This window comes from Scyliorhinus torazame, chromosome 1 (assembly GCF_047496885.1).
Source record: "Scyliorhinus torazame isolate Kashiwa2021f chromosome 1, sScyTor2.1, whole genome shotgun sequence".
NCBI classification, from domain to species: domain Eukaryota; kingdom Metazoa; phylum Chordata; class Chondrichthyes; order Carcharhiniformes; family Scyliorhinidae; genus Scyliorhinus; species Scyliorhinus torazame.
In genome coordinates, this window is record NC_092707.1 from 159425365 (window position 1) to 159450579 (window position 25215).

Below are 25215 nucleotides of genomic sequence, written 5' to 3' on the forward strand. Positions count from 1 at the left end.
ACCCCGCTCCCCTCCAACAAAAAAATATCCAGGCCCGATAGGAGCTAGATTGCTCGTTTGGAAGCTTGAGTGTGTTTGGGACAAGAGCAGAATTAGCCTCGGCCTTCCTCTATTAAGCATTCTAAAGACAAGAACTCAATTGTGGCATAGAATATAAGAGCAAGGAGGTTATGATGCAGCTGTACAGGACGTTGGTTAGGTCTCAGCCGGAGTACTGTGTGCAGTTCTGGTCACCTCACTAAAGGAAGGAGATGATTGCACTGGAGGGAGTAGAGAGGAGATTCACCAGGATGTTGCTTGGGATGGAGCACCTGAGCTACAAGGAGAGACTGGATAGACTTGGATTGTGTTCTTCAGAGAAGAGAAGGTTGAGGATGGGATATGATTGAGGCGTATAATATTGAGGGGTTTGGACAGGGTAAATAGGAAGCAGCTGTTCTTTGTGGTTGAGGGGTCAATCACAAGGGAGCATAGTTTTAGGCTGAGGGACAGAAGATATGGGGATTTGAGAAACAGAAATGTCACTCAGAGGGTGGTGAGAATCTGGAATTCACTGATTGGGAAGGTAGTGGAGGCTGGAAACCTCACAATCTTTAAAACGCACTTGGATGAGCACTTGAAACACCATCACATTCAAGGATATGGGACAAGTGCTGGTAAGTGGGATTAGCACAAGATTAGGGGTAGTTATTGTCAGTGCAGACTCAATGGGTCGAAGGGCCTTTTCTATGCTGTACGACTCTCTGACACTGTCTCCAACCTGATCAGTTGGATGAGAATGAATGGCAGACACTTCCCATGGAATATCTCTCAATAAGAGCAACAGCCTCAGCAGTTGAAGGAAAAAATAGAAGGACTGGAACAAAAACAATCTTTTCCTCCTGAGACACGTTTGGACACTAGCTCACTGTACTGACATGTCGCAAAAAGGACCAACTCCCATCCAAAATTCCGAAGTGAAACTAGTTTAAAGCGATGGAGGGGCTCATCTGGATTTGAGCATAAGAAATAGGATCAAGAGAAGACCATATGATCTGTCAAGTCTCCATCATTCAATGTGATCATGTGTTTCAACTCCATTTTCCAATCCCTCCTAAAAGTTCTTGATTCTCAGAGACCATAAACCTATATATCCCAGTCTTATTCATAGATGGAGCATCCACAAATCTCTGGGATAGAAAATTCCAACGATTCACAAGCCATTGAGTCTCACCCCGACCAAGAAAGGTTGCAAAAGAGATAAGAGGCAGAGTCATCCCTAATAGAGGCTTCAAAGCATATTGATCCATCCACCCACCCATTATGTGCGCAACACAGACTAACCAGAGAGGGGGAGGAGGGATTTAAAAAATGATAAAAATAGCACAGACATCATTTAACATCTTAAAGAAGGCGTTGAGAATGCTGATCGTGCTACTGAAATTGAGCTGCCTTAGCCGAGCACTCCTGCCTGATGCTGTTTTCATTCTGAAACACTCTTTAAAAAGCAACCCATTACAACTTGCACTCAAATAGCATCTTTAATGTAGCAAAACATTCCAAGGCACTTTACAGGGTCATCAAACAAAATTTGACACTGAGCCACAAAGTTTATTACGGCAGTTGATCAAACGCTTGGTCAAAGTAATCAATACTATAAATACCTATCAAAGGTTTACGAATATCTCGAAGGAGGAAAGAAATGTTTAGAGGCGGAGAGGTTTAGGTAGTGAATCCCAGAGTTTAAACCTCAGGTGGCTGCACCGTCAGGTTTAACAATGGTGGAGCATAGAAAACCAGGGATGCACAGGAGGCTTGAACTGGAGCAGAACAGTTCTTTGATAGCTGGAGGAGGTTAGAGAGATAAGGAAGGGTGAGGCCATGAGGGATTTTGTAGCTCATCACGAGACCGATACAAAATATTTCTGCTGACAAAGTTACATACGGCAGTACTCCCTATAGCCCCATGTGGAATTCTGTTAATTAGCAATGAGGGAGGAACATAGCTACTGCATTATGAATCCATGGTGCATTTATCTCATGCTATAATTAATATAACCACAAAGGTTTACACACTAAAAATATTTTCATTAACACAATTTCACCCATTAGAGAGGAAACTCCTACATAACAATCAAACTTACGCCATCATTTCAAATCCAACGAGGAGCTAAAAGGAGTCATCACACATTTAATGTGGCCCAAACTCAACCAGAAACCCCACAAATACTGCACAAGTTCCCCAAAAGGGTTTTGAAACTGGCCCCAGAATCCGCTGTAAAGCATGTCAAGCTCAAGCAAAAAGAGAGGCTAATATAAATGGCACATTTTAAAAATCAAGATTGGGTGCTGCCCGTGGGGACTGAAATGAGGCAGGCAAAGATGATCCCAAAGTAGCAGGCGCGCAACAGAAACTGAAATTAAAATAACCTTACTTTCATTCTGAGATACAAGATTCGTAACACACGACGTACAAAACATGTAAACAACTGAGGCAGTATTCCACTGGTCAGAAGGGTGCCTTTGGCTCTTGTGTTTCAAGTCAGCTGCCGTTCAAGGCTAAGGCAAACTGGTGGGCGTAGGCTTGACTGAGTGGTGAATTACGTAGAGAGGAGGAGGAGGTATCTCTCACTAATTAATCACAAAGCCAGAGCTTTAGAGGAGGGGAAGGAGGAGACCAAGTGTTTTACAATTTAAAGCAATATTGCAGTAAACATCAAAATAACTGCATTTTTAAAGCTGCTTTGAAGTTTGTTCTTTTTTAAGAAAATTGGACTCTTTAAGACAATGAGATTCGTATGAACAACAACATGGGTGTGGCCAGAACAGAACAATGTACCAGAAGTACAGGCACCAAATCCTTGGCTGCGGGCCGACGTGAACTGTAACCAGGAACAAAAGCATTTCATTTGCTGTACTGACGATAGGTCAGATGGTTATACAGAGGGTCAACCAATGCAACTTCTCTCTTAAAAAGCAAAATACCGTTGATGATGAAAATCTGAAATAAAAACACTAAACACACTGGAAAAACACAGCAGATCTGGCAGCCAACTGCGGAGAGAAAACAGAATTACCATTGAATCCAATTTGGCATTGCGATCCAAAGAGTCATCATACGGACTCGAAACAGTTACTCTTTCTCCCTCCACAGATGCTGCCAGACCGGCTACGTTTTTCAAGCATTTTCTGTTTCTATTAACTTTTTTCTTACTTGCCCCAGGCTTGACTCCCACATATAATCCTGTAGCCTCCATGACTGCCTCAATTGGCACCCCAGAGCACTCGCCATTGCCGAACGTGCAGCAAGTCAAATTGCCCGTTCCATTCTCCCCCTGACGATAATCTGGCAAACCTCCTTCTCATTGATCCCATGTCCGACCCAGTGACTCAGCTATCATTGCCCCTCTCTATATGGCTTATAAATAAAGCCGTAATCATCCATAATAAGGTCATAAATGGTCAAATTGACATTAATGCCTTGTTGAAGGCATGGCTGGGAGTTGATGACTCTTTTGTCTTTAATTAAACTTTCTTGACCGGCTATATTTTCCACCAGTTGCCCTACTCAAACTGTCGCAGTGGTGTAGCCCTTTTCTCTAAATTACACCGTAGTCTGGCAACTTCACCTTTGAGCATCTCGCTTGGGTCTTCACACCACTCATTTAAAATCCTTTTTCTGTACTATAGACCTAAATAGAACTCCAAATTTCTCACAGAGATATCTTCTCTGCTTTTCTCGCTCAACCTCTGCATTGAAAGATTTATCTTTAGTGCTTTTTTAAAAAAAAGTATTTTTATTAAGGCATATATAATTTTAACAATTTTCAAGAGGAAAAACAATAAAGTAAATAACACCCTCCCAACCAAACATGGCTCACATTCACAATTTCCGATTTCCCCTTTCCCACCTCATCCAACCCCCCCATGTCGCCCTCTTCACGCACCCCCTCCCCCTCCCCTTGCTGACAGCTTAAATTTTTTAATTTCCCCAAAGAAGTTGATAAACGGCTGCCATCTCCGGGCGAATCCTCTCATCGATCCCCTGAGGGTGAATCTGATCTTCTCTAACCTGAGAAACCCGGCCATGTCACTAACCCACATCCCCGATTTTGGGGGTTCCGAGTCCCTCCACGCTAATAAGATCAGTCTCCGGACTACCAGGGAGGCAAAGGCCAAAACATCAGCCACTCTCGCCCCCTGGACACAGTCTTCCGGCACACCAAAAATCGCAACCTCTGGACTCTGAACCATCCGTACCTTCAATACCTTTGACAGGCCATCGGCAAATCCCTGCCAAAGTTCCCTACGCCTCGGGCATGCCCAAAACATATGGATGTGATTCGCAGGCCCACCCGCACACCGCCCACACCTATCCTCCACCCCTACGAAGAACCTGCTCATTCGGGCCAGTCATATGCGCCCTGTGGGCCACCTTGAATTGTATGAGACTAAGCCTGGCACACGTCGAGGACGCGTTGACTTTACTCAGGGCATCCTCCCACAACCCCGCCTCTAATTCCCTGCACAGTCCTTGCTCCCATTTTCGTTTCACCTCCTCTATCGGGGCTCCCTCCCATTCCTTGAGCTCTTTATAAATTTCCGAGGCCTTCCCCTCCCCCACTCCCATTTTCGACACAACTTTGTCCTGTATCCCCTGGGTCGGCAGGTGTGGAAAGGTTGCAACCTGCCTCCGCACAAAGTCCCTCACCTGCAAGTAGCGGAAGCCATTCCCACCGGGCAACTCAAACTCCTCCTCCAATTCCTCCAAACACGGAAAGCCCCCATCAATTAACAAATCCCCAAACCGCTCAATTCCAGTTCGCTGCCACCCCCAAATCCCACCCATGCAGCCCCTCCCCCCACTGCAAACAGGTGGTTGCCACAAATTGGTGTCCATACCGACGCCCATCCACCCCCATATGCTTCCGCCACTGTCCCCACACCCTCCGGCCAGCCACTACTACTGGGCATGTGGAGACCACAGAGGTGCTATTAACAGTGCCCCTAAACTTGTACCCCTACATGGGACTGCCTCCACCCGCTCCCACACTATCCCCTCCCCCACTACCCACTTCCTGACCATTGCTATGTTCACCGCCCGATAGTAGTTTCTGAAGTTCGGTAGGGCCAGCCCCCCCCCTCTCCAGCAGCACTTTCTTTACCTGCCCACGCAAATCCTGAAATCACCACATTCACCCTCTTAAAGAAAGCCTTGGAGATAAAAATAGGCAGGCACTGAAATATAAACAAAAACCTCAGGGAACCATCATCTTTACCTTCTGCACCCTCCCCGCCAGTGACAACGGGAGCATATCCCACCTTCTGAAGTTCCCCTTCATCTGTTCCACCAACCGAGCCAGATTCAGCTTGTGCAGCTGCTCCCATTCCCGCGCTACCTGGATTCCCAAATACCGAATGCTCCCTCCCACCACCTTGAACGGCATTTCCCCCAATCTCCTCTCCTGTCCCCTTGTTTGAACCAGAAAACCTCGCTTTTACCCATATTCAATTTATACCCAAAAACCGGCCGAATTCTTCTAGGATCCCCATAATCCCTCCCAGTGGATCAGAAATATACAAAAGCAGGTCATCTGCGTAAAGAGAGAACCTGTGCTCCCCCCCCCCCCTCCCAGTTCTATCTCCTGCCAGTCTTTCTATGCTCTCAGCACCATCACCAGTGGCTCTATAGCCAAGGCAAACAGCAGTGGGGAGTGTGGACATCCCTGCCTCGTCTCCCGGTGCAAGCTGAAATAATACGAGCTCACCCGGTTCATCCGCACATACACCACTGGTGCCTGGTACAGCAAACAGACCCAGTCCACAAAACCCTGCCCAAACCGCCCCAGGACCTCCCATAAGAATTCCTACTCCACTCGATCAAAGGCCTTCTCCCCATCTATCTTTAGTACTTTACCGTCTTTCAACTCTTGCACTCTCCTGAATTTACTCTCCCTCCATATAAAAAATCTCCTGCCCTTGCACCACAATCACCTCAATCTTGTTATCTCACATGGGCTTACTGCCATCACAATAAGAAGACAATCTCTGATCATTTACGTATATTGCTCTCTACCTATATTTCCTCCCAAAACCACTTGCATCTAGGCCTGTCTTGGAAAAAAATCTTCCCTCAAATCCTTTACCACTATACGTTTAATTTTCTAACTGTCTAGCCTTTGGCCTAAAATTCATCATGGTATTCAGCAGCGAGCAAATCGTTTGTCCAGTATACGCCCCATCTCCCCTCCCGTAAGATTTACAGATGCAGATTTGAACTCTGATGAACAACTGGGTTAATCTTACATCTCTAGATCTGATTGGACTACTCTTGGCACTTACGGATCATGCCGCGAGTGAGAAACAGTGCAGAGCAAGGTGGGCCCAGCCAGTTAAAACAGCGGGGGATGGAGAGCAGCTTCAGAGAGAGATACACTGCGAGAGAGTGGAGGACCTGGTCAGTTAAAACAGCAGGAGAAGGGAGAGCAACTTCAGAGTGAGATGCAGCATGGAGAGGGGCGGACCCGGCCAGTTAAAACAGCAGGGGAAGGGAGAGCAGCTTCAGAGTGAGAAATAGCGTGGAGAGAGGTAGACCCAGGGGGCGAGGGACCTGCAGGGGAGGGAATTCACCATTAACAGAGTGGGACAAACAAAGTGCCATAACAGAAAAAGCACAAGTTCATTGGTTGGTAGATAACTGCTAATTTGAATGACCCATTCTAAGCTGCTTTCAGATTTAAGCTAAATAAGAGAAATATTTTATAGATTTAAAAACTAAAGACCAGTCAAAAAGTTAAAAAAACAAATTAAATAAAATAGAGATTCAGGGCCAGGCGATGTGTTGGATCTGCATGCTGCTGGATCTCGTGGATTCCCATTGTGGTTCCAATTGAACATATCTGTAGCAACTGTTGGTTGCTCGAGGAACTCCGTCCGGCTCAGCTTTGATGAGCTGGGGTCTGAGCTTCAGACATTGCGACACATCAGGAAGGGGGAGAGTTACCTGGATGCAGTGTTTCAGGAGACACCCCTTAGATTAAGTACCTTGAATTTGCACCAAGGAATCATACAAGAGTAGTGATCAGCCATGATCATAATGAATGGAGGAGCAGGCTCGAAGGGCCAATTGGCCTCCTCTTGCTTCAATTTTCTCTGTAGGTTTCAATGTACCTTGAATTTGGCCAGTGATCAGGGACAGGAGGGTGTAACTATGAGTTAAGGAGGTAGAGGGATCCAAGAGGCAGGGTTGCAGGAACATCAGCCCTCGTCTTTATCGAGATGCTTGGTCCCTGTGTGGACAAGAGAGGGGACTATAGGGAGGATGAGCAAACTTACCATAGCACCTGGTACAGGGAGCCATTTAAGTGTGTGTGTGTGTGGTGGGGTGGGGGGGGGGGGGGAAAGAGATGAAATGCAGTCGTAATTGGGAACAGTACCGTTAGAGGCATAAACACTGTTCTTGGTGTCGAGGATAGAGAGTCCCAAAGGCTGTGATGCCTGCCTGGTGCCTTTCATCTGGGCTGCAGGGGAACTTGGAGTTGGAAGGGAAAGATCTAGTTGTCGTGATCCATGTAGGTACCAACGATATAGGTAGAACACGGATAAAGTTCTGCTGAAGGAATATGAGCAGTTGAGGGCTAAATTAAAAAACAGAACCAAAAAGGTAATAATCTCTGGATTACTACCTGAGCCACAAGCTGATTGGCACAAGGTCAATAAGATTAAAGCGGTAACTGAGTGGGTCAAAGATTTGCATAGGAGAAATGGGTTCAAATTCATGGACATTGGCTGGGGAAGGAGGGAGCTGTTCCGATGGAACGAGATACACTTGAATCATGCTGGAACCAGAGCCCTGGCGAATCACATAACTAGGGCTGTAGATAGGTTTTAAACTAAACAGTGGGGGAGGGTTCAGTTGCCTGGAAAGTGTATAATGTGATCAGAATTGCGCACACTACTCCAGCTGTGGCCTCACCAAAGTTTTATACAATTCCAATATGACCTCCCTGCTTTTGAAATCTATGCCTCGATTGATAAAGGCAAGTGTCCCATATGCCTTTTACACCCCCCCTATTAACCTGCCCTTTTGCCCTCAGAGATCTATGGTCAAACACGTCTAGATCCCTTTGTTCCTCGGAACTTCCCAATGTCAGGCCATTCAATGAGTCCTTCCTTGACAAATTACTCCTTCCAAAGTGCATCACCTCACACTTTTCAGGGTTAAATTCCAGCAGCCACCTTTCCGCCCATTTGACCATCCCGTCAATATCCCCTATAACCCAAGACACTCAACCTCACTGTTAACCACCCGGCCAATCTTTGTGTCATCCGCAAACTTACTGATCCTACTCACCACATAGTCAGCTATGTAATTTATATAAATGACAAACAATCGGGGACCCAGAACAGATCCCTGTGGCAAGCCACTGGCTTCCAGTCACGAAAGCAGCCGTCTGTCATCACCCTCGGTCTCTTACAGCTAAGCCAATTTTTGAATCCACCGTATTAAGTTACCCTGTATCCCATGTGCATTTGCCTTCTTTATAAGTCTCCCATGTGGGACCTTGTCATCAAAGGTTTTGCTGAAATCCATGTAAACTGTACTACGCTAATTCTAGATCCCGGGATGTTGAGCTGCCAATCCTGTCCCTCCCTCGACCAGGGCTCCGTGATTTCTACTATATCACAATTCCACATGTCAATCCACGCCCTTAACTCATCTGATTTACCTGAAATACCCCCGCCTTAAAATAGAGGCCATCCAGCCTGGTCTTATTCCCTTGAAAACTTGCTACCGCTGTATTCCCTCTGACAGTAGGTAATAAGGAAGGCAAATGGAATTTTGGCATTTATGGCTAAATGAATAGAGTATAAAAGTAGAGAAGTATTGCTGTAACTGTACAAGGCATTAGTGAGACCGCACCTGGGGCAGTGTACAGTTTTGGTCCCCTTATTCGAGGAGGCAGTTCAGAGGAGGTTCACTAGATTGATTCCAGAGATGAGGGATTTGTCTTATGAAGAGAGATTGAGCAGTTTAGGCAAACACTGTTCAGCATTTAGTAGGAGAGGTGATTTAATTGAGATATATAAAATGTTGTGATTGACAAAGTACACAGAGATGATACTTCCTCTTTTGGCGCAGTCTAGGATGAGAGTTCATAGTTTTAGGATAAGGGATAGCAGATTAGAAAGCGAGGAGGAGAAATTAATTATCTCAAAGGGTCATGACGCTGTGGAATTTACTACTCAGTGGATGCCAGGATATGGAGTAAATTTGGATAGACATTTTTAATTAATAATGAGTTGAAGGGTTATGGAGAATGGTAAGGAAAGTGGAGCTGAGGCGGAGAGGAGATCAGCCATGATCGTATTGAATGACGGAGCAGGCTCAAGAGGCTGAATTACCTCCTCCTGCTCCTAGCTCTAATGCTCCCCATCACTAAAACGGTTCAATTTTCATCTGGGAATGCACAGATAATCCCTGGCTTCTCTTCATTATAAACCATCTTCTTCAATCAACTTCTTCTGCATCTTTCACATTTACCTCTGACAATAAGTGCAGAAGGTTCAACTATATATTTAGCACAAAATGCTTCCTTCCCTTCTTTTGGACCCTTGGGACAAACTTCCCCAAGTGTTTTCAGCTGTCCTGTTCCTGAGCTTGAGTATTTCTACAGATCAATCTCATCTACACCGTTCTCTCAAGTCCCATCCTCCTGCTCACTTGTTCCTATTCTAACAAAGCTGCGGACCAGTCACCTTGCCTTCCTGGGCTCAATGTGAGTTAATACTGTTAACTGTTTCCTCTCTTGAGGTACTGTCAAGTGTGCTGTTATCATCCCTCCGCCTGAAAACTACCACCCTATCTCGAACCAACCTGTCCTCCCCAAAGTCTGACACATTTTCAAATTTGTGCCTATACCTAATACAGTTCTATGTTTGAATCACTCCAATCAGGTTCATGCTTGACCACACACAGTACTGGAACAGTTCTTTGTCAAGATTGCAAATGATATTCATTGTAATGAACTGAACCCACCATTTTCAACCACTTTGCAGCCTTTGACACAGCTGGCCACACACCCTTCTCCTCCAATGCTTCATAGTCATTCCACTGGGTGAAACAACCCTAGCTTGGTTCCCTTCACATTTATCTAGAGTATCAACTGCAATGGTTTCTTCTTCCACTCCAACAGATACCTCCAGAGCAGCTGACCCCACAAGGATCTATGACTCCATTCTATTTCTCAACTACCCTTGAATATCATCCAGAAGTTGATCAGGTTCCACATTTAAACCGAGGACACTCAGCTCTATCCCACCACCATCTCTTTGGACCAGCCCACTATCTGATTTTCATACTGCTCGTCTAACATCTATGATTGGATGAACAGAAACTTTCTCCAACCAAATGCTACAAAATTCAATTTCCTAACAACTCTTTCCATCCCTAGCAACCATTGGGTGGCACAGTGGTTATCATTGCTGCCTCAGAGTTCCAGGGACCGAGGTTCAAGTCCCACCTCAGGTGACTGCGTGGAGTTTGCGCTTTCTCCCCGTGTATGCATGGGTTTCCTCCAGGTGATCCGCTTTCCCCCCACAGTCCAAAGATGTGCAGGTTAGCTGGATTGGCCCTGCTTAATTGCCCCTTAGTATCCAATAGGTTAGGTGGGGTTACTGGGTTATGGGGACAGGGTGGAGGGGTGGGCTTAGGTAGAGTGCTTTTTCCAAGGGCCGGTGCAGACCCGATGGGCTGAATGACCACCTCCTGCACTGTAGCTTCTATTCTAACCAGATAAGATCTTTCGGTGTTACGTCTAATCCTGAGAAAAATTTCCAACACCTGCCCTCTTTCATCAAGACTACGTGCTTTCATCTCTATCATCATTCGACTCCAACCCTGCCACATTTGCTGCTGGAACCCTCATCTATGCTTTTGCTACATCTAGATGTGATTATTCTAATGCTGTCTTTTTTTTAAATTTCTTTTTTTTTTAGCGTGGCCAATTCACCTAACCTGCACATCTTTGGGTTGTGGGGGCGAAACCCACACAAACACGGGGAGAATGTGCAAACTCCACACGGACAGCGACCCAGAGTCGGGATCGAACCTGGGACCTCTGCACCATGAGGCAGCAGGGCGAACCGACTGCGCCACCCATTCTAATGCTCTATTTGAAGGCCGTCCATCTTTCACTGCACAAGACCTGTGTTCAGCTAAAAGTCTGCTGTCCATATCTGACCCCACTCCCAATCTTGTTCACCAATCACCTCTGTGCTTGCTGACTTTGATTAGCTCCTGGTCAGACAATGTCTCAATTTTAAGACCTCACTCTTGTTTTCAAATCTCCCCATGATGTTGCCCCTCTCCATCTCTGTATTCCCCCTCTAGCTATACAAACGTCCTAGATTTTTATGCTCCTCCAATTGTAGTCTCTTGGGCATCCCCGATTTCCATCATTTGACCCTTGGCAGCCAAGTCTTCAGCTGGCTAGGCCTCAAGCTCTGGAATTTCCTCTCCATCCCTCTCCCCCCCTCTTAAGATGCTTATTAAAACGTCTTTGGTCATCTGCCCTTCTGCGGCTCAATGTCTTTATTGATATCACTTCTGTCAAGCACCATAGGATGTTTTACCATGTTAAGTGATCAATATTTGGAAGTTGTTTTTCTGCTAAAATCCACAAAACTGCAAGTTCAGCCAGTAACATAACTGAACCTTTTATTTGAAATACGTTCCGTGCACTGCTGAATAAAGTATTATCTAACTGCCCCAACCAATAATAAGGTTTGGTACCCAGTAAAAGGCATTGGCCTTGTGCAATGTGACAGACTGTACTGAATCAACGGATCTCAGCTATACTGGCAACTCACAGCATTGGAATCAGACGTAGCATCTCAGAGCTAGAAAAATGCACGATACAATCCCCTAATCCCTTACAAAGCGTGCAAAATATCTTGAGGAATAGGTAAAAGATCCAAGACACAGTCCTTCTTTAGCTGGGGATGACTTCAAAGCAGAAGTAGACATTCCCTCCCTCTGTCACTTGCATGGAGTACTGAATCCCACTCTGCTTCACACTTGCTGAATTAAAACCAACACAACTTCAATAAGTTATGTGACCTATGTTAAGCAGTTTCAAAGGCACTTCTGATCATCTCAATTATTCAACATTGCAACTTGAAAGCTTTGTTCCTTTTGAATAGGCTATGTGAGCTTAAAAGCTTTCATATTCCCATGTCCTTTAATATGCTTGTATCCCTTAATTAAGGGTGTTTGAAGCAGAGTTTCCATGGTAGCCAGAAAGAAGGCACTACTAAGGTCTAATCTTGAGGTTTTATTTTAAAATACACATCTAAGGAGTGAAGCTTTAAATGGTGGCACCTACTTTTATAGGACCCTATGGTTTCGAACTGGCGCATTCTAGGAGTGTTGATTTATGAGGCAATTGTTCGACTGTAGGCAGTGTATGGTAAAACAAGTAGCAGGAGGCAGCCATCTGGCTTTACGGATCTGTATGACTGATCTTATATCCAACAGGACGAGAGAATAGCACAGCGAGAAAGGAAAACGAGGAGGGAAACAAACTCCCGAAGATGAGAAGTAAGCTAGGGAAGAAATTACATCATTGAGGCAGGACACAAAAACAAGGTATGCCTGAACCAGCTGGCACTTTTAAGGTGTTCCAATCAATGTCTTTGTGATCAACCCCTATGGTTGTGATCTGTTAAGTAACATTTTCTGGATATGAGTGATTGTGATAACCAGTGATGGTGCAAATGGTGGGTATCTGTTTTTCAATTACATGACGTCATTGCTACTGTATCTCAGAAACTAGCCTTACTGCACACAAGCTCCACGATTTCCACTAGTTCAGTAGAACTGCGCATAAAGTAGAATTTAAATTTTAAAAAATGACCCACAAGGCAATACAAACCAAAATCCAGACCTGCTGGGAGGGGGTCATGGCAGCACGGGAAAATCTCAACCACTCAATTCAGTAGCAGACATGCTTGGTGAATGCTATGTTTTCACACAAGGGATAAAATCAAAAAGTCAGGGACCTATACAAATCAACAACTACTTGCATTTTATCATAAATTTGGTATTGTAGGATAACTCAAGACAGGAGGACTGACAAACAAAATTTGATACCGAGCCACATATGATATTAGGACACGTTGGTCAAAGAAATAGATTTTAAAAAGCACCTGGAGGTTGGGAGGTAGAGAGGTAGAAACGTTTGAGGTGGTAATTCCAGAGTCCAGGGCGGAGACAGTTGAAAGCACAGCCGTCAACAGTGGAGCAATGAAAAATGGGGCTGGTAAGAGGTAGGAAATGGAGAAGCACAGTGATCTCGGAGGGCTGCCAGAATGCAGATCAACAAATACAGGGGTGGTGAGTTAGGTTGTGGTTATGATATGGGCACTAAGGAGTTAAGCATACTGACTGCAGTGTTTATTTGGAGAACACTGATGGGCTTGGCACACTGTCAAGGCCAATTCAACAACTGCAGCTTAAAAGAATAAACCTCAAATGTATAAAACATGAGTCAAAATATTTACAATTGAATTAATCTCGAAAGCAAATTAAAAATAAATACCAGAGAAAGTTTGAAGATGGTGCTTTATCAAATCCTTAAGACATTCCAAGTGCTTCATATACAAGGAAACATTTTTCAAGTGCAGATATCCAAGTTGCACACAGCAAGATACAACAAACAGCAAAAGAATAAATGACTGATTAATCTGTTGAAGTAAAATTTGCATTCTTTCAAATTTCTCCATGACCACCACCCACTGAGACAACTGCTCTCCTCCAATTCTGGCCACTTGCCTATCCCCAATTTTAATGTCGACATTATATCCTGTGCCTTCCACTACTGCGTCCCAAAGCTCTTGAATTTCTTCTCTAAAGCTTTTTACCTTTCAGTCCTCCTTCATGATGCGCCATAAAACCTCCCTCTCTTGATTTAAGCTTTTCGCCATGTGTCCGAAAACCTCCTATGGGACTGACTGTCAGGTGTTGTTTGATAGTGATCACTGTAATGTTTTAATACATTAAAGTTACTATATAACTAAGTTTCTTCTTCTTATTATTGTTGTTAGTTGTTGCACTAGAACTGACAGGTCACTTTTCTTTTAAAGAGAAGGTTGAATTGAAGTCTTCAAAATTATGATAAACTTTGACACTATAAAATCATAGTTCATCTTAAAGGTGCTATAGGCAAATGCAAGTTATGCCTGTTGAGGTGTCAGTTGAGGACCAATGTTGAGTTCATGTAATGTTGGAACGATATTGGATTTGCATACTTGGTCTTCTTTGAATAGCACCATTGCATCTTCTAGAACAGTGTTTTTCAAACTTTTTCCTCCAGAACCCAGTTTTATCAACCAGCCGATTTTGTGACCCTCGCCCGTCGACCTTCACGACATCCCATTGTTGCTTACCTTTAATGCGACAGCTAGCCTGTTTGGTCCTCACAATCTCAGTTGCTTTGTAATTCAATGTTACATTTCTGCAAGGGCGGCACGGTGACAGTGGTTAGCACTGCTGCCTCACAGTGCTGAACACCCGGGTTCGATACCGGCCCCAGGTCACTATCTGTGTGGAGTTTGCACATTCTCCCCATGTCTGTGTGGGTCTCACCCCACAACCCAATGATGCACAGGAAGCAAATTAATTAGTTCAAAAGAATGGACTTTGAAAGCAAAAATAAGGTTAGGTGGATTGGCCACACTAAATTGCCCCTTAATTGGGAAAAACAATTAATTGGTACTCTAAATTTTTTAAAAATGTTACATTTCTGCTAAGGACTTCAACTGACGATTTAATTTCTTGCTGCATCCTTAAAAAAAAAAAAGAGGTTTGTCCCCGCCATGTCTTCAAATGTTTTTGAAGTTTAAATTTAAAAAAAAAAATTTTTTTAATTTTTAATGTTTCATACAAAAAAACGTGTTATTAACTTTCCATCATTACAGCTTTTCACAAAAATAAAATGAACTATCACGCGCCTTGAGTGGGATTTTGAAGTTTGCTTACAAAAAGGAACATTTTTTTATTTCGAACAAATCCCCCAACAAAAGCAACTCTGCAATTATTGGAATGGGCCGCTCGGTGACCACCCAACTAATATACAGTCCTACACAATTTCCTTCAAATTGAATACTGTAGCCATGTAAAATGGCTGACTCCCGATTAGAATGGCCAAACCCCGATTTAAAATGGCGAACGGAAGAGGCTGATGGGAAAATCAGCCAACAGGACTCAAACAGACAGCTGCAGGTAAAACAGTGTATTCGCCTCTGGAGAAGCCAGACCAAACCGATACCTGCAGCCATCAACATCACAACACCCCAGCCATCTGCATACAATTGCTACAAATTAGTAACACAAAGCCGACCCAGACCTTTCGGCGCCAGCAGGAGCTTACACAAAGAAAGGTAAATGACCACCCCTCGATCAAGGAATCGCTCCAGTATTGGAGAATATCGAACCAAGTGATTGGGACCAAGTCCAATCACTTGGAACCAGGTACAAGGTCCATCCCGAGAGGCGGGAAGCCCCTGGGGACTATAAGAATAGGGGCCAAGTTCAACTCTACCCTTCTTCTCCGCTCCGCTCCCTTCGAGACACTTCTGCAAGAGAACGTAAGTTTTACTCCAACGATCGCTACCAGATAGACACTCCTGACAATCGACCTGTACCAGCTTTTGAATCCCGCAGGCTCAGAACCCATTTGAAAGGCCATGCGTTTCCCTGACCTGGTGGGCCATTTCCAAAGTTAAGTATTGGCCTGTTAGTGGTAGGCAGTAGTTTAGAAGTAGAATTAATGTATAAGTATCAATTGCTGTATATAATAAATGAGCGTTGATTTAACTCTTACTAAGCGGTGTGTTGGATTATTAATTATTACTCGGACTTGAACCACGTGGCGGTACCAGAAAGATACCCGGCGACTCAAGAGCAAAGGTGACAGAATTAGAGCAAATAAACTAAGGCTAAAACGAGCAACAATACAAAGAGAAAAAAGTCTTTAAAGATACAAACTAGGTGATCAGATTTCATTACTCACAATAGAGGAGACCCTGGGCCGAACATTAGCAGTGTAGATTTGTGGAGGGGGAAGGAGGGAGTGGGTCAGAAAGCCGCTACCGGCGGGTATAAGCAGAGAAAGGAGAAAGGAATTAGGACACTAAAAAATTTGTTTCTTGGGGGTCGATGTGCAGGATTGAAGGAGCTGGGAGAGAATTATGGGCTGGAGCAGGGGGAAATATTTAGATACATGCAGGGTCGAGACTTTGCCAGAAAGGAGATACAGAGCTACCCAGTAGAGACGGCTTCCACATTGCTGGAGAAGATGCTGACGACAGGGGGACTGGAGAAGGGGGTAGTAACGGCAGCGTACGGGGCTATTTTAGAAGAGGAGAACGCGCCGCAGGAAGGGATCAAGGCAAAGTGGGAGGAAGAGTTGGGAGAGGGTATGGAGGAGAGGTTCTGGTGTGAGGTGCTCCGGAGGGTGAACGCCTCCACCTTGTGTGCAAGGTTGGGGCTGGTACAGCTGAAGGTGATGTATAGAGCCTGCTCTTTGAGGGGCTAGAAGATGTGCGCGAACGATGCAAGGGGGGCCCTGCTAACCACGTTCATATGTTTTGGTCCTGTCCAAAGCTGGAGGATTACTGGAAGGAGGTTTTTAGGGTAATCTCTAAAGTGGTGCACGTGAAACTGGACCCCGGCGCTCGGGAGGCCATATTCGGGGTGTTGGACCAGCCGGGGTTGGAAATGGGTGCGGAGGCAGATGTTGTATTCTTTGCCTTGTTGATCGCCCGAAGACGGATCATTTTATTTGAAGTTTTTCATTTTACACACTGTGCGATAGACAAGGGTAAGTGGATCGGGTACAATACAGAAGAGCTCTCCATTAGCATCGACCCCCCTCGCCGCCGCCCCCCATTTTGTTGGTTAGGATACTTTATTTTATCGTAGGTGATTGTCATCTATTTACATACGTGCATCTCCTTTCCCTTCCTCTATCGATTGGCCCTACCCCTTCTCCTCCTCCCCTCTTTCCACCCCCCAGCCCCCCAAAAAATCCAGTTTTCAGTGTTTCTTTGGGGTCCTGTTCTTTGTGGCCTTGCTCGAGGCCCACTATTATCCATTCGGGCCATTCTCAAACCTCCCCCTTTTCTCTCCCTAGCCTCTCTCCAACCCCCTCCCATCCTCCATCTGTTCCCTGCTGTCTTGTTGCCTCCCGTGTGACCCCCACCCCCTTCCCTTGCTCTATTGGCTGTTGGCTTCAAGCAGGTCCTGGAACAAGTTAGTGAATCGCTTCCACCTTTTGGGGAAGCCCTCCTCTGACCCTGGAATGGCGATTTAGAATTTCTGCAGATGGAGAAATTCTGACAGGTCTGCCAGCCATCTGCCCCTGTGGGTGGTGCTGCCGATTGCCTGTCGAGCAAGATTCTTCGGTGGACGATTAGGGAAGCAAAGGTAAGGGCGTCACCCCCTTCCCCATAAATAGTTCTGGCTGGTCCGATACCCCAAAGACTGCCACTCTTGGGCATGGCTCCACCCTCACTCCCACAACCTTGGACTTTGTCTTGAAGAAGACAGTCCAGAACGTGCGAAGCCTGGGGCATGCCCAGAACTTGTGTATTGGCACAATTATTATAGCCATACTGTAAAAAGTGATCGTTATACTGCTTTGTTTGCGATTTCAGCTTTTTCTTAAAGGGCTGCTCACCAGAATCCCTGATGCTCACACCAGCACTGCTTTGTCTTGCTGTGGACTCTACTGAACAGCTTACAGCAGCACTGCTTTGTCCTGCCGTGGACTCTCCTGAACAGCTCTCTCGAGCAGATTTAGTTGAGAGATACTGGTCTGTTTGTGTCTCTGGCTCTCTCTTCCTTATTACAAAACAATCCATTTTCAATTCTTCAGTGCTAGTAGCAACGAAATGGAAGAATTGCTGTTCTGTGATTTTGACCCCAGAACACGTGATGTCAGTATATGGGACGTGTGACCTGCTCTCAACTACTGCCGGTGGGAGGGCTCCGTCACTTGTTTAGAAAAACTGGTATATGGGGCGTGTGACCTGCTCTCAACTACTGCCGGTGGGAGGGCTCCGTCATTTGTTTAGAAAAACTGGTATATGGGGCGTGTGACCTGCTCTCAACTACTGCCGGTGGGAGGGCTCCGTCATTTGTTTAGAAAAACTGGTCCTGGGGTAGTGCGCTGGCGCAGGAGGAGCTGGTCCACCCCACTGGACTCCGGGCCTGTCAATTGCCAGATCTGGCGGAGGAGACACGCATGCACAGGATGGGCAGCAGTCTTGAAAGTCGGTCGCAGCCGGCATTTTTAAAAGCCGGTCGCAGCTGTAGGGCGTTCTTCCCGCAATCAGGAAAAGCTTGACCAATCGCTCCGTGACAGAGTTTGAAAAACCCTGTTCTAGAATCACCTGAGCCTAGATTATTGGCGGCACGGTAGCACAGTGGTTAGCACTGTTGCTTCACTGAGCAAGGGACCCGGGTTCAATTCCCAGCTTGGATCACTGCCTATGTGAAGTCTACACATTCTTCCCATGTCTGTGTGGGTTTCCTCCAGGTGCTCCGGTTTCCTCTCCACAAGTCCCAAAAGATATGCTTGTCAGGCGAATTGGACATTTTGAATTCTCCCTCCGTGTACCCGAACAAGCGGTGGAGTGTGGCGACTAGGGAATTTTCACAGTAATTTCATTGTGTTAATGTAAGCCTATTGTGACACTAATAAAGATTATTATTATTACTCCCTTCTGAAAACTGACTCCACCACCATACAGCAAAATCAATCAATGCCTTTCATCTGATTACTAGCTGGACTTTACAATGCTAAATCATTGGAAGATTGAACAAGAATGGTCATGGCCCAGTTAGATTTTTTTAAATAAAGGATGAGTGGAGAAAGAAATGGGAAACCAGATTTCTGGGCTCTTCAGCATCGCTGATTTTAATCGCTCCATTACCGACGGCAATGCCTTCAATTGCCAAGAGTCTAGGTTTAGGAATTCCCCCTCTGCCTCTACCTCACTGTCTTCCTTTTAAGATATTCCATTAAATCAACCTCTCCAACCAAGTCTTTGGTCATCTGACCCAAGCTCGTTGTGGTTCAGTGTCATACTTTCTTTTAACACTGCGCACGTGGGATGTTTCACCGCATTAAATGTTTTCTGTAGTCTGATAGCAACATACAACAAAGGAAGTTAAGTGCACTACAACCAATATTTTGAACCTTTAGCTTGGTAAATTGTCAAATATTAAAATAATCTTCCGGCTATTACATCCCGCCATTTCGTCAAACTTCAAATCACAATTTTTCCTTAAATTCTTCAAACCTCTTCTTTTTAACCATGCCCCCCCCCCCCCCCCCCCCCCCGGCCACCCCTCTCCTCCCCACCCAATTCCTTCATTTCCTATTCATGACACTTCTCTTTGCAGTTGATGTAAAGCTCTGAAACACCCTCCAATGAAACATTACCCAAATGTAAAATTGCTTTCAGGTGGAGCAGAGACCAACAGTGCTGGTGGTTCCTAACACACAGCCAGCTGCACCCTGAAATAAAGCTGGCATTTGGCATAAGGAGGTGCTAAAAACCTGACCTTCTCAGATGCCCACTTTAACAATGCTGGCAAGTTTATCTTTGGCTTGGAGCAGACTGTGTTGCTAGGAGCTACTGCCACCATTAGTGCTATAACTTGCATTTAGAAAGCATTTTTCATGACACCCCAAAGAGCTTCACAGCCAATTAACTTAAGTGCTGTCATTTCATAACAGCAGTAAAAAGACACATTCATACAGCACCTTTCATGATCTCAGCACGTCTCAAAATACTTTACAGCCAATGAAGTACTTTTGAAGGGGTAATCGCATTGTAATGTAGGAAACACAGGAGCCAATTTCAACACAGAAAGCTCCCAAAGATCACAATGTGATAAATGACCAGATAATCTGTCGGTTTAACGATAAATATTCACCAGGACAACCAAGATCTTTTACATGCACCTCAAAGGATATGCGAGGCTTTGGTGTAATAACTCAACTCAATTACTTTTGAAGCATAGCCCAAATTTTTATTTTGTTTTATAAATTTAAGAGTACCCAATTTGTTTTCTTTACAATCAGGGGGCAATTTAGCATGGCGAATCCACCTACGCTGAACATCTGCATGCTGGAGAACATGCAAACTCCACACAGACAATGGCCGGAGCCGGGTTTGAACCCGGGTCCTTGGCGGCGTGAGTGCAGTGCTAACCGCTGCGCCGCCGTGCCACCCGCCCAAATTTGTAACATTTGCAAGGGTTCTGTACTCGAGCGATGAATAGGGAAAAACGTGGCCATGCTTCAGATCACTCTCCAGCGAGTTCTACCAGCAAGGAGAATAAACATCAGCTACTAAGAGAATCAGGCATGATCTCTCAAAGTCAAAGAGGCTGCCAACACATACTATATTGAATCATGTACAAAGAACAGGCACTTGTATGCTTCCTCTGAAAATAATTGGACTGTACCACGGCACCTAGCAAAAGGGGGAACACTTATGACTCCTGATAAACTCACTGAAAAAGGTGACTTGCACTCTCTGGACCTCAGATAACCAGGACGAACAACACTTGAAACACCTTTATAAAGTGGGTATGCGCTATGAGGTAGGCCAGGCAATAGCTGAGCACAAAGCTGTCGACTGACACCAACTCCTGGTCAGAGATCTCAAATCCCTCCTTGCAGCCTGGTAATCAAACTTTTAAAAACAGCAGCAGCATTCTGGTCAGATACCACATGAAAGGTTCCTAACCATTAGCATTTGATCCCTTATCTTGCCCTCAGATCGAGCAGACAACTGCTGCTAATCCAACAGTAGCAGGAACTTGTGAATAAAACGAGAAAAGTGTCCTTCCGTCAGTCAGCGGCTTGTACAGTTTACTTAAACATAATGCCAGATGTCACAGCTAAACGGAAAAATTCAAAGACTGCCTATTTCCAAAGCTATGAGCCAGGAAAATATTCCAAATGACCAGTCTGTGATCAGTCAGAACAGTAAACAAGTTAAAAATGATTATTAACACAAGCTCCCACAGAGTATTATTAAAAATAGAGACTTTTATGAACGGGAACTGGAATTCCATCTGGTTCTCCTTTAGAAGTATAATTATTTTCAATCCCCATTCTGTTGGGAGCTACAGTCTTTGGATTGTACTCAAACTCTTAACTGCATTGCAGGAAAGATCCACCGCCCTAAACAAACCAAACACAATCTTATCACAAGTCAGCATAGTCACTATTTCAGGAAACCCAAGATGAAGGTTACATCGAGAAGAGCATCAGTGACTGAAGCCATTACTGTGCTGGATAAAAGAACAGGAAGCATTGGGAGTTCATTATACTTTAGAACCACCACTGCCCCATTTTATAACTAACTTACCAAATTCTGAGGCCACGTAAGAAAAAACAGTTGCTTATTGATATTACTTTGGATTTGGGAAAGATAAAGCTACAGGTGAATGCAGGAAATACAGATCAAGCAAATCTAAGTATTTGTGTCCAATCATGTGAAACTTTCCTGACATATCTGCCAGCAATAATTTGATTCAATGTCAATCATTTACAGCACAACATATTTTTCACAGGGCAAAATCAGCTACCACCTGCACGAACTTGCCACTGAGTCATTCATCATCCATTGAGTGTATCTTAAAATATGGACCTCGACAATATTAAAATTTTAACTGAAACAAGGCACTTCAGATAACCCAGTTTAAAAAGGCCAAGGATTTGTACTTGTCAATTTTCACTGTGGATCAAAACCCTGAATTAAAACTTTTTTGTCCCCTTCAGAATGTAGAAATGCTTCAATCTTAAATGGCTCTGGGCTCAAAGTGCATTGCAAAGTGGATTTTACAGCACTTATGACAACTGCAAAATTGCACATGCACAAGATTGTACATGTACAAGATTGCACAACTTAAAACAGTGACTTACATTTTCTGGCCACAGACATTCCGTGGTGTTGGCAACGGTTCATATTATGTCAACAATGTCAAAAATGTATAGGTGTCAACTTGTACACAGTACTGAGAGAGCAAAATGGAATCCTGCTGCTGCTACCTCTTCTAGCACATCTGATCTGAGGGCCTGCAATCTCTCCTGACCACGTGGGGTGATACTGAGTGGCTATTTGATTACCTAGCCTAAGTATCATCAGTGACCGCATGAAGAGGAGAGGCCTGTGAAAGTGCAGAGTGAGGTTATGTGCACAAAATTGAAGTGGAAAACTGCAACAAGAAAAAATTGTTTGCATCAAGTTTTGCCGACTGCCTCTTCCGATTGTAAAATATCCAGGGGCAGAAATCCTGCCTCACCAGACACAGATCCCAATCAGTGAGACGGAGGAGCCTGGGCATTGGAGCGTTTATCTCAAGCAACAGGATAATAACTATTTAAAATTAGCAATCTAACTCCAGAAATAACTATCTTTTACATTTGATATTATGATTAATGGATGTCAAAAATAGGTATAGTTCATCAGCATTTACTACAAGTGGTGAAAGATGAAACCTTAAGCTCTGATTAGAGTTGTATCCCAGGCCCTATCACCTCATCTAATGCAGACCGAAACCAAGATATTAATTGAAATAAAATAGGGGTAGACAGGGAAGTAGAGGCAATCAGATCGGTTACGATCTTATCAAATGGTGGTTCAATGAGCTTAATGGCCTATTCCTGCTCCTAATTCATATGTTTGTATGAGTGTGGAATAAGGAATTCTCAAGGAGAGAGGACTGGGGCTGCTGTAAGAGTTGAGCTATTCTTTAACTGACTGTTTTAATGCTCTTGGTTTTAACTTTTGAATTGGATTCAACCGAGTTCTGGTCATTGTTGTCTTCAATTCACAAATTACAGCAGTGGAATAGCACACATATGTGGACACTACCGGTATAGGTGATCAACGTTGGATTTGTGTGGCCTTGGCCCCCCCCCCACCCACACACACAGGTGCAATCAGCGGAAACTTACCATTCTGCCCTTGAGGCAGTGTCAATTTTTGGGGGAGTGACTGCTTCGAGCAAATGGTTTTTTGGGACCAGTATAAAAGATCCCAGATACTGCAACACAAAACGGCTACGGGTTTAACTCACCTGCACTTAAAATTCAGCATTCTTCAGCACTATTCCATTTGATCCCACCCAGAGTATGGTGCCATCTAGACAGAAACCATACAAAGACTCCAGGCCAAAATACTTTTTAGCTCTTTTAGCCTTGCAACACGAAATTGATTCTCCCTCCTTCATTTCCCAATGATATTACACTTGCTGCCAGAACACTCATGAACTTTATAAAAGCCATTAAGAAGCGTAAGAGTGACTCATATCTCTGCTCAGGCTGTGGCAGAATTTAGTCTTGGCATATTCAAAACATAGTCAGAAAAACAGTGTTTATCTTATAGGATGAAATATGCAAGTTACATTATCCTATTAATTCGCCTAACATTCGGGGATTAACATAAATAATTTCCTCATGCTCAATGCGTGCAGCAAGTGTGTTTATTCCATAGCATATTTATTCCATAGGTTTCCTCCTCCTATTTCCTGCTACCAGTTGATAACCAAATTAAGAAACATGCATTCCCCAATCTGTCCTGCAACGTTTTTCAACACTTAGTATATCTCTAACCCATATGACTCTCAACAGATTTGTGTATCACAAAGCGTAGCCACTTCATTGTGCTTCAGAGCTTACACAGCTGCTGGAGCAGCCTTAGCACATCATAAGCTAGAAATGCAGAGCAGGAAAGAGTGTCTGACACTTACCCACACGGTTTTCCATTCCCAGCTACACGTCTCTGCAACAGTACTGCAAAACAGAGAATAGTTATCATACAGCAGCTCTACTAAACATGGTTCACTATTACGCAATGCAATCACATTGGGTACTTTATGCTTGAGAAATATGAGTTGTGTCAAGTCCAAAGTACTTGGGTGCTGTACCTAATCCAAAGCAAACAGAGCACTCAATACTTTAATGTTATTCTGACTTTTCTTTTACTCTACAAAATATTGAGGATTACTTCAGTGTTAAATCACATTTTAGATTTTATTTAGTCATCCATTTTAGGTTCCTTGTCAGAGGAGATGCTTTGCAGCAAGCTCCACCTGCTGTGACATCATAAAATGCCACTCCAATGAGATGATGTCATGGCTAGGCATGCATTCCACCAAGTCTCTGTTCTCATCCTTTATGTTGTGAAAGTTTAACAGCAGCAATTTACCAAAACATTATGTGTATCCACATGTGCACAGATCCAAGGCACTTCACTAAATTATGGTGCACTTCAGTGTTGTACAACAATACATTGCTGGAAGCCATTCAATCCATTGTACCTGTAATGGCTCTTTGAAAGAGCTGTCCAGTCTGTCCCATATCCCTGATCTTTTCCTGTAGCTCTGCAAATTTTTAAAGTACATATCTTTTTGGAAGTTACGACTGAATTAGGCTCTACCACCCTTTCAGACAGCACTCCAGATCTTAACTCGCTGCGTGAATCTTTATCGCCCCATGTCACCACTGCTTCCTTTCTGCTAATTGCCTTAAATCTGTGTCCTCACTGGCGATTCTCCAACTGGAAATAACAAAACCCTTCATGATTTTGAACACCTCTATCCAGACTCCTCTTGACCTCCCCTTTACAATGTATACAATCCCAATTTCTCCAGTCTCTTTACATAACTGAACCTGGCTCGCTTCAGTAGTTCCCACTTGCCTTTCCAATGGCTGTTATGGATTAGGGAAAGTGCTTTGCCGAAACACAAAACTGCTGAAAACATGATAAGCAGCTGCCAAATGTCTTCTTGTCTTGACTGTGACCCAGGGCACCATGAACATTGGAGGAGGGCTGCTAACTAGGATTACCACAATAGTTGAACACATACACAATGCAGACCTCATGCATGAAGAAAGGTCATTTAGGAAGAGTTGAATAAAAGTGAATAAAAAGCTACAATGCAGGGCTTCCTCGCTGCATTAATCACCAGCCTCTAAAACATATTGCACACAGTCTATTATATCATTCAAAAATAAACACATTGCAAATAAAGGGGTGCCTGAGATTGCAGGAGCAAAAAGAACTCCAAAAAGAGACATCCAGAAAAGAACATGTCAGTATTTCAGCCACATGATCAGAGCTGATAAACTAAGGACAAAATGGATG

The 25215-nt window shown here is 44.3% G+C and overlaps 1 protein-coding gene across 6 annotated transcripts in view; it reads right to left on the bottom strand.

Moving 5' to 3' along the window:
- The window catches only part of LOC140415638 (phosphatase and actin regulator 4-like), a 372692-nt gene that overhangs the window by 123612 nt on the left and 223865 nt on the right, over positions 1–25215 (bottom strand). For 4 of the 6 annotated variants that reach the window (XM_072501076.1, XM_072501075.1, XM_072501074.1 and 1 more), the window contains one exon: positions 23819–23861. In XM_072501076.1, coding sequence (XP_072357177.1) covers positions 23819–23834 — 16 coding nt within the window. In that variant the 5' untranslated portion in view covers positions 23835–23861. Of the gene's footprint in view, positions 1–2414; positions 2550–21989; positions 22024–23818; positions 23862–25215 lie in introns of those variants that run through there. The other 2 variants (XM_072501073.1, XM_072501072.1) reach the window with 2 other exon arrangements.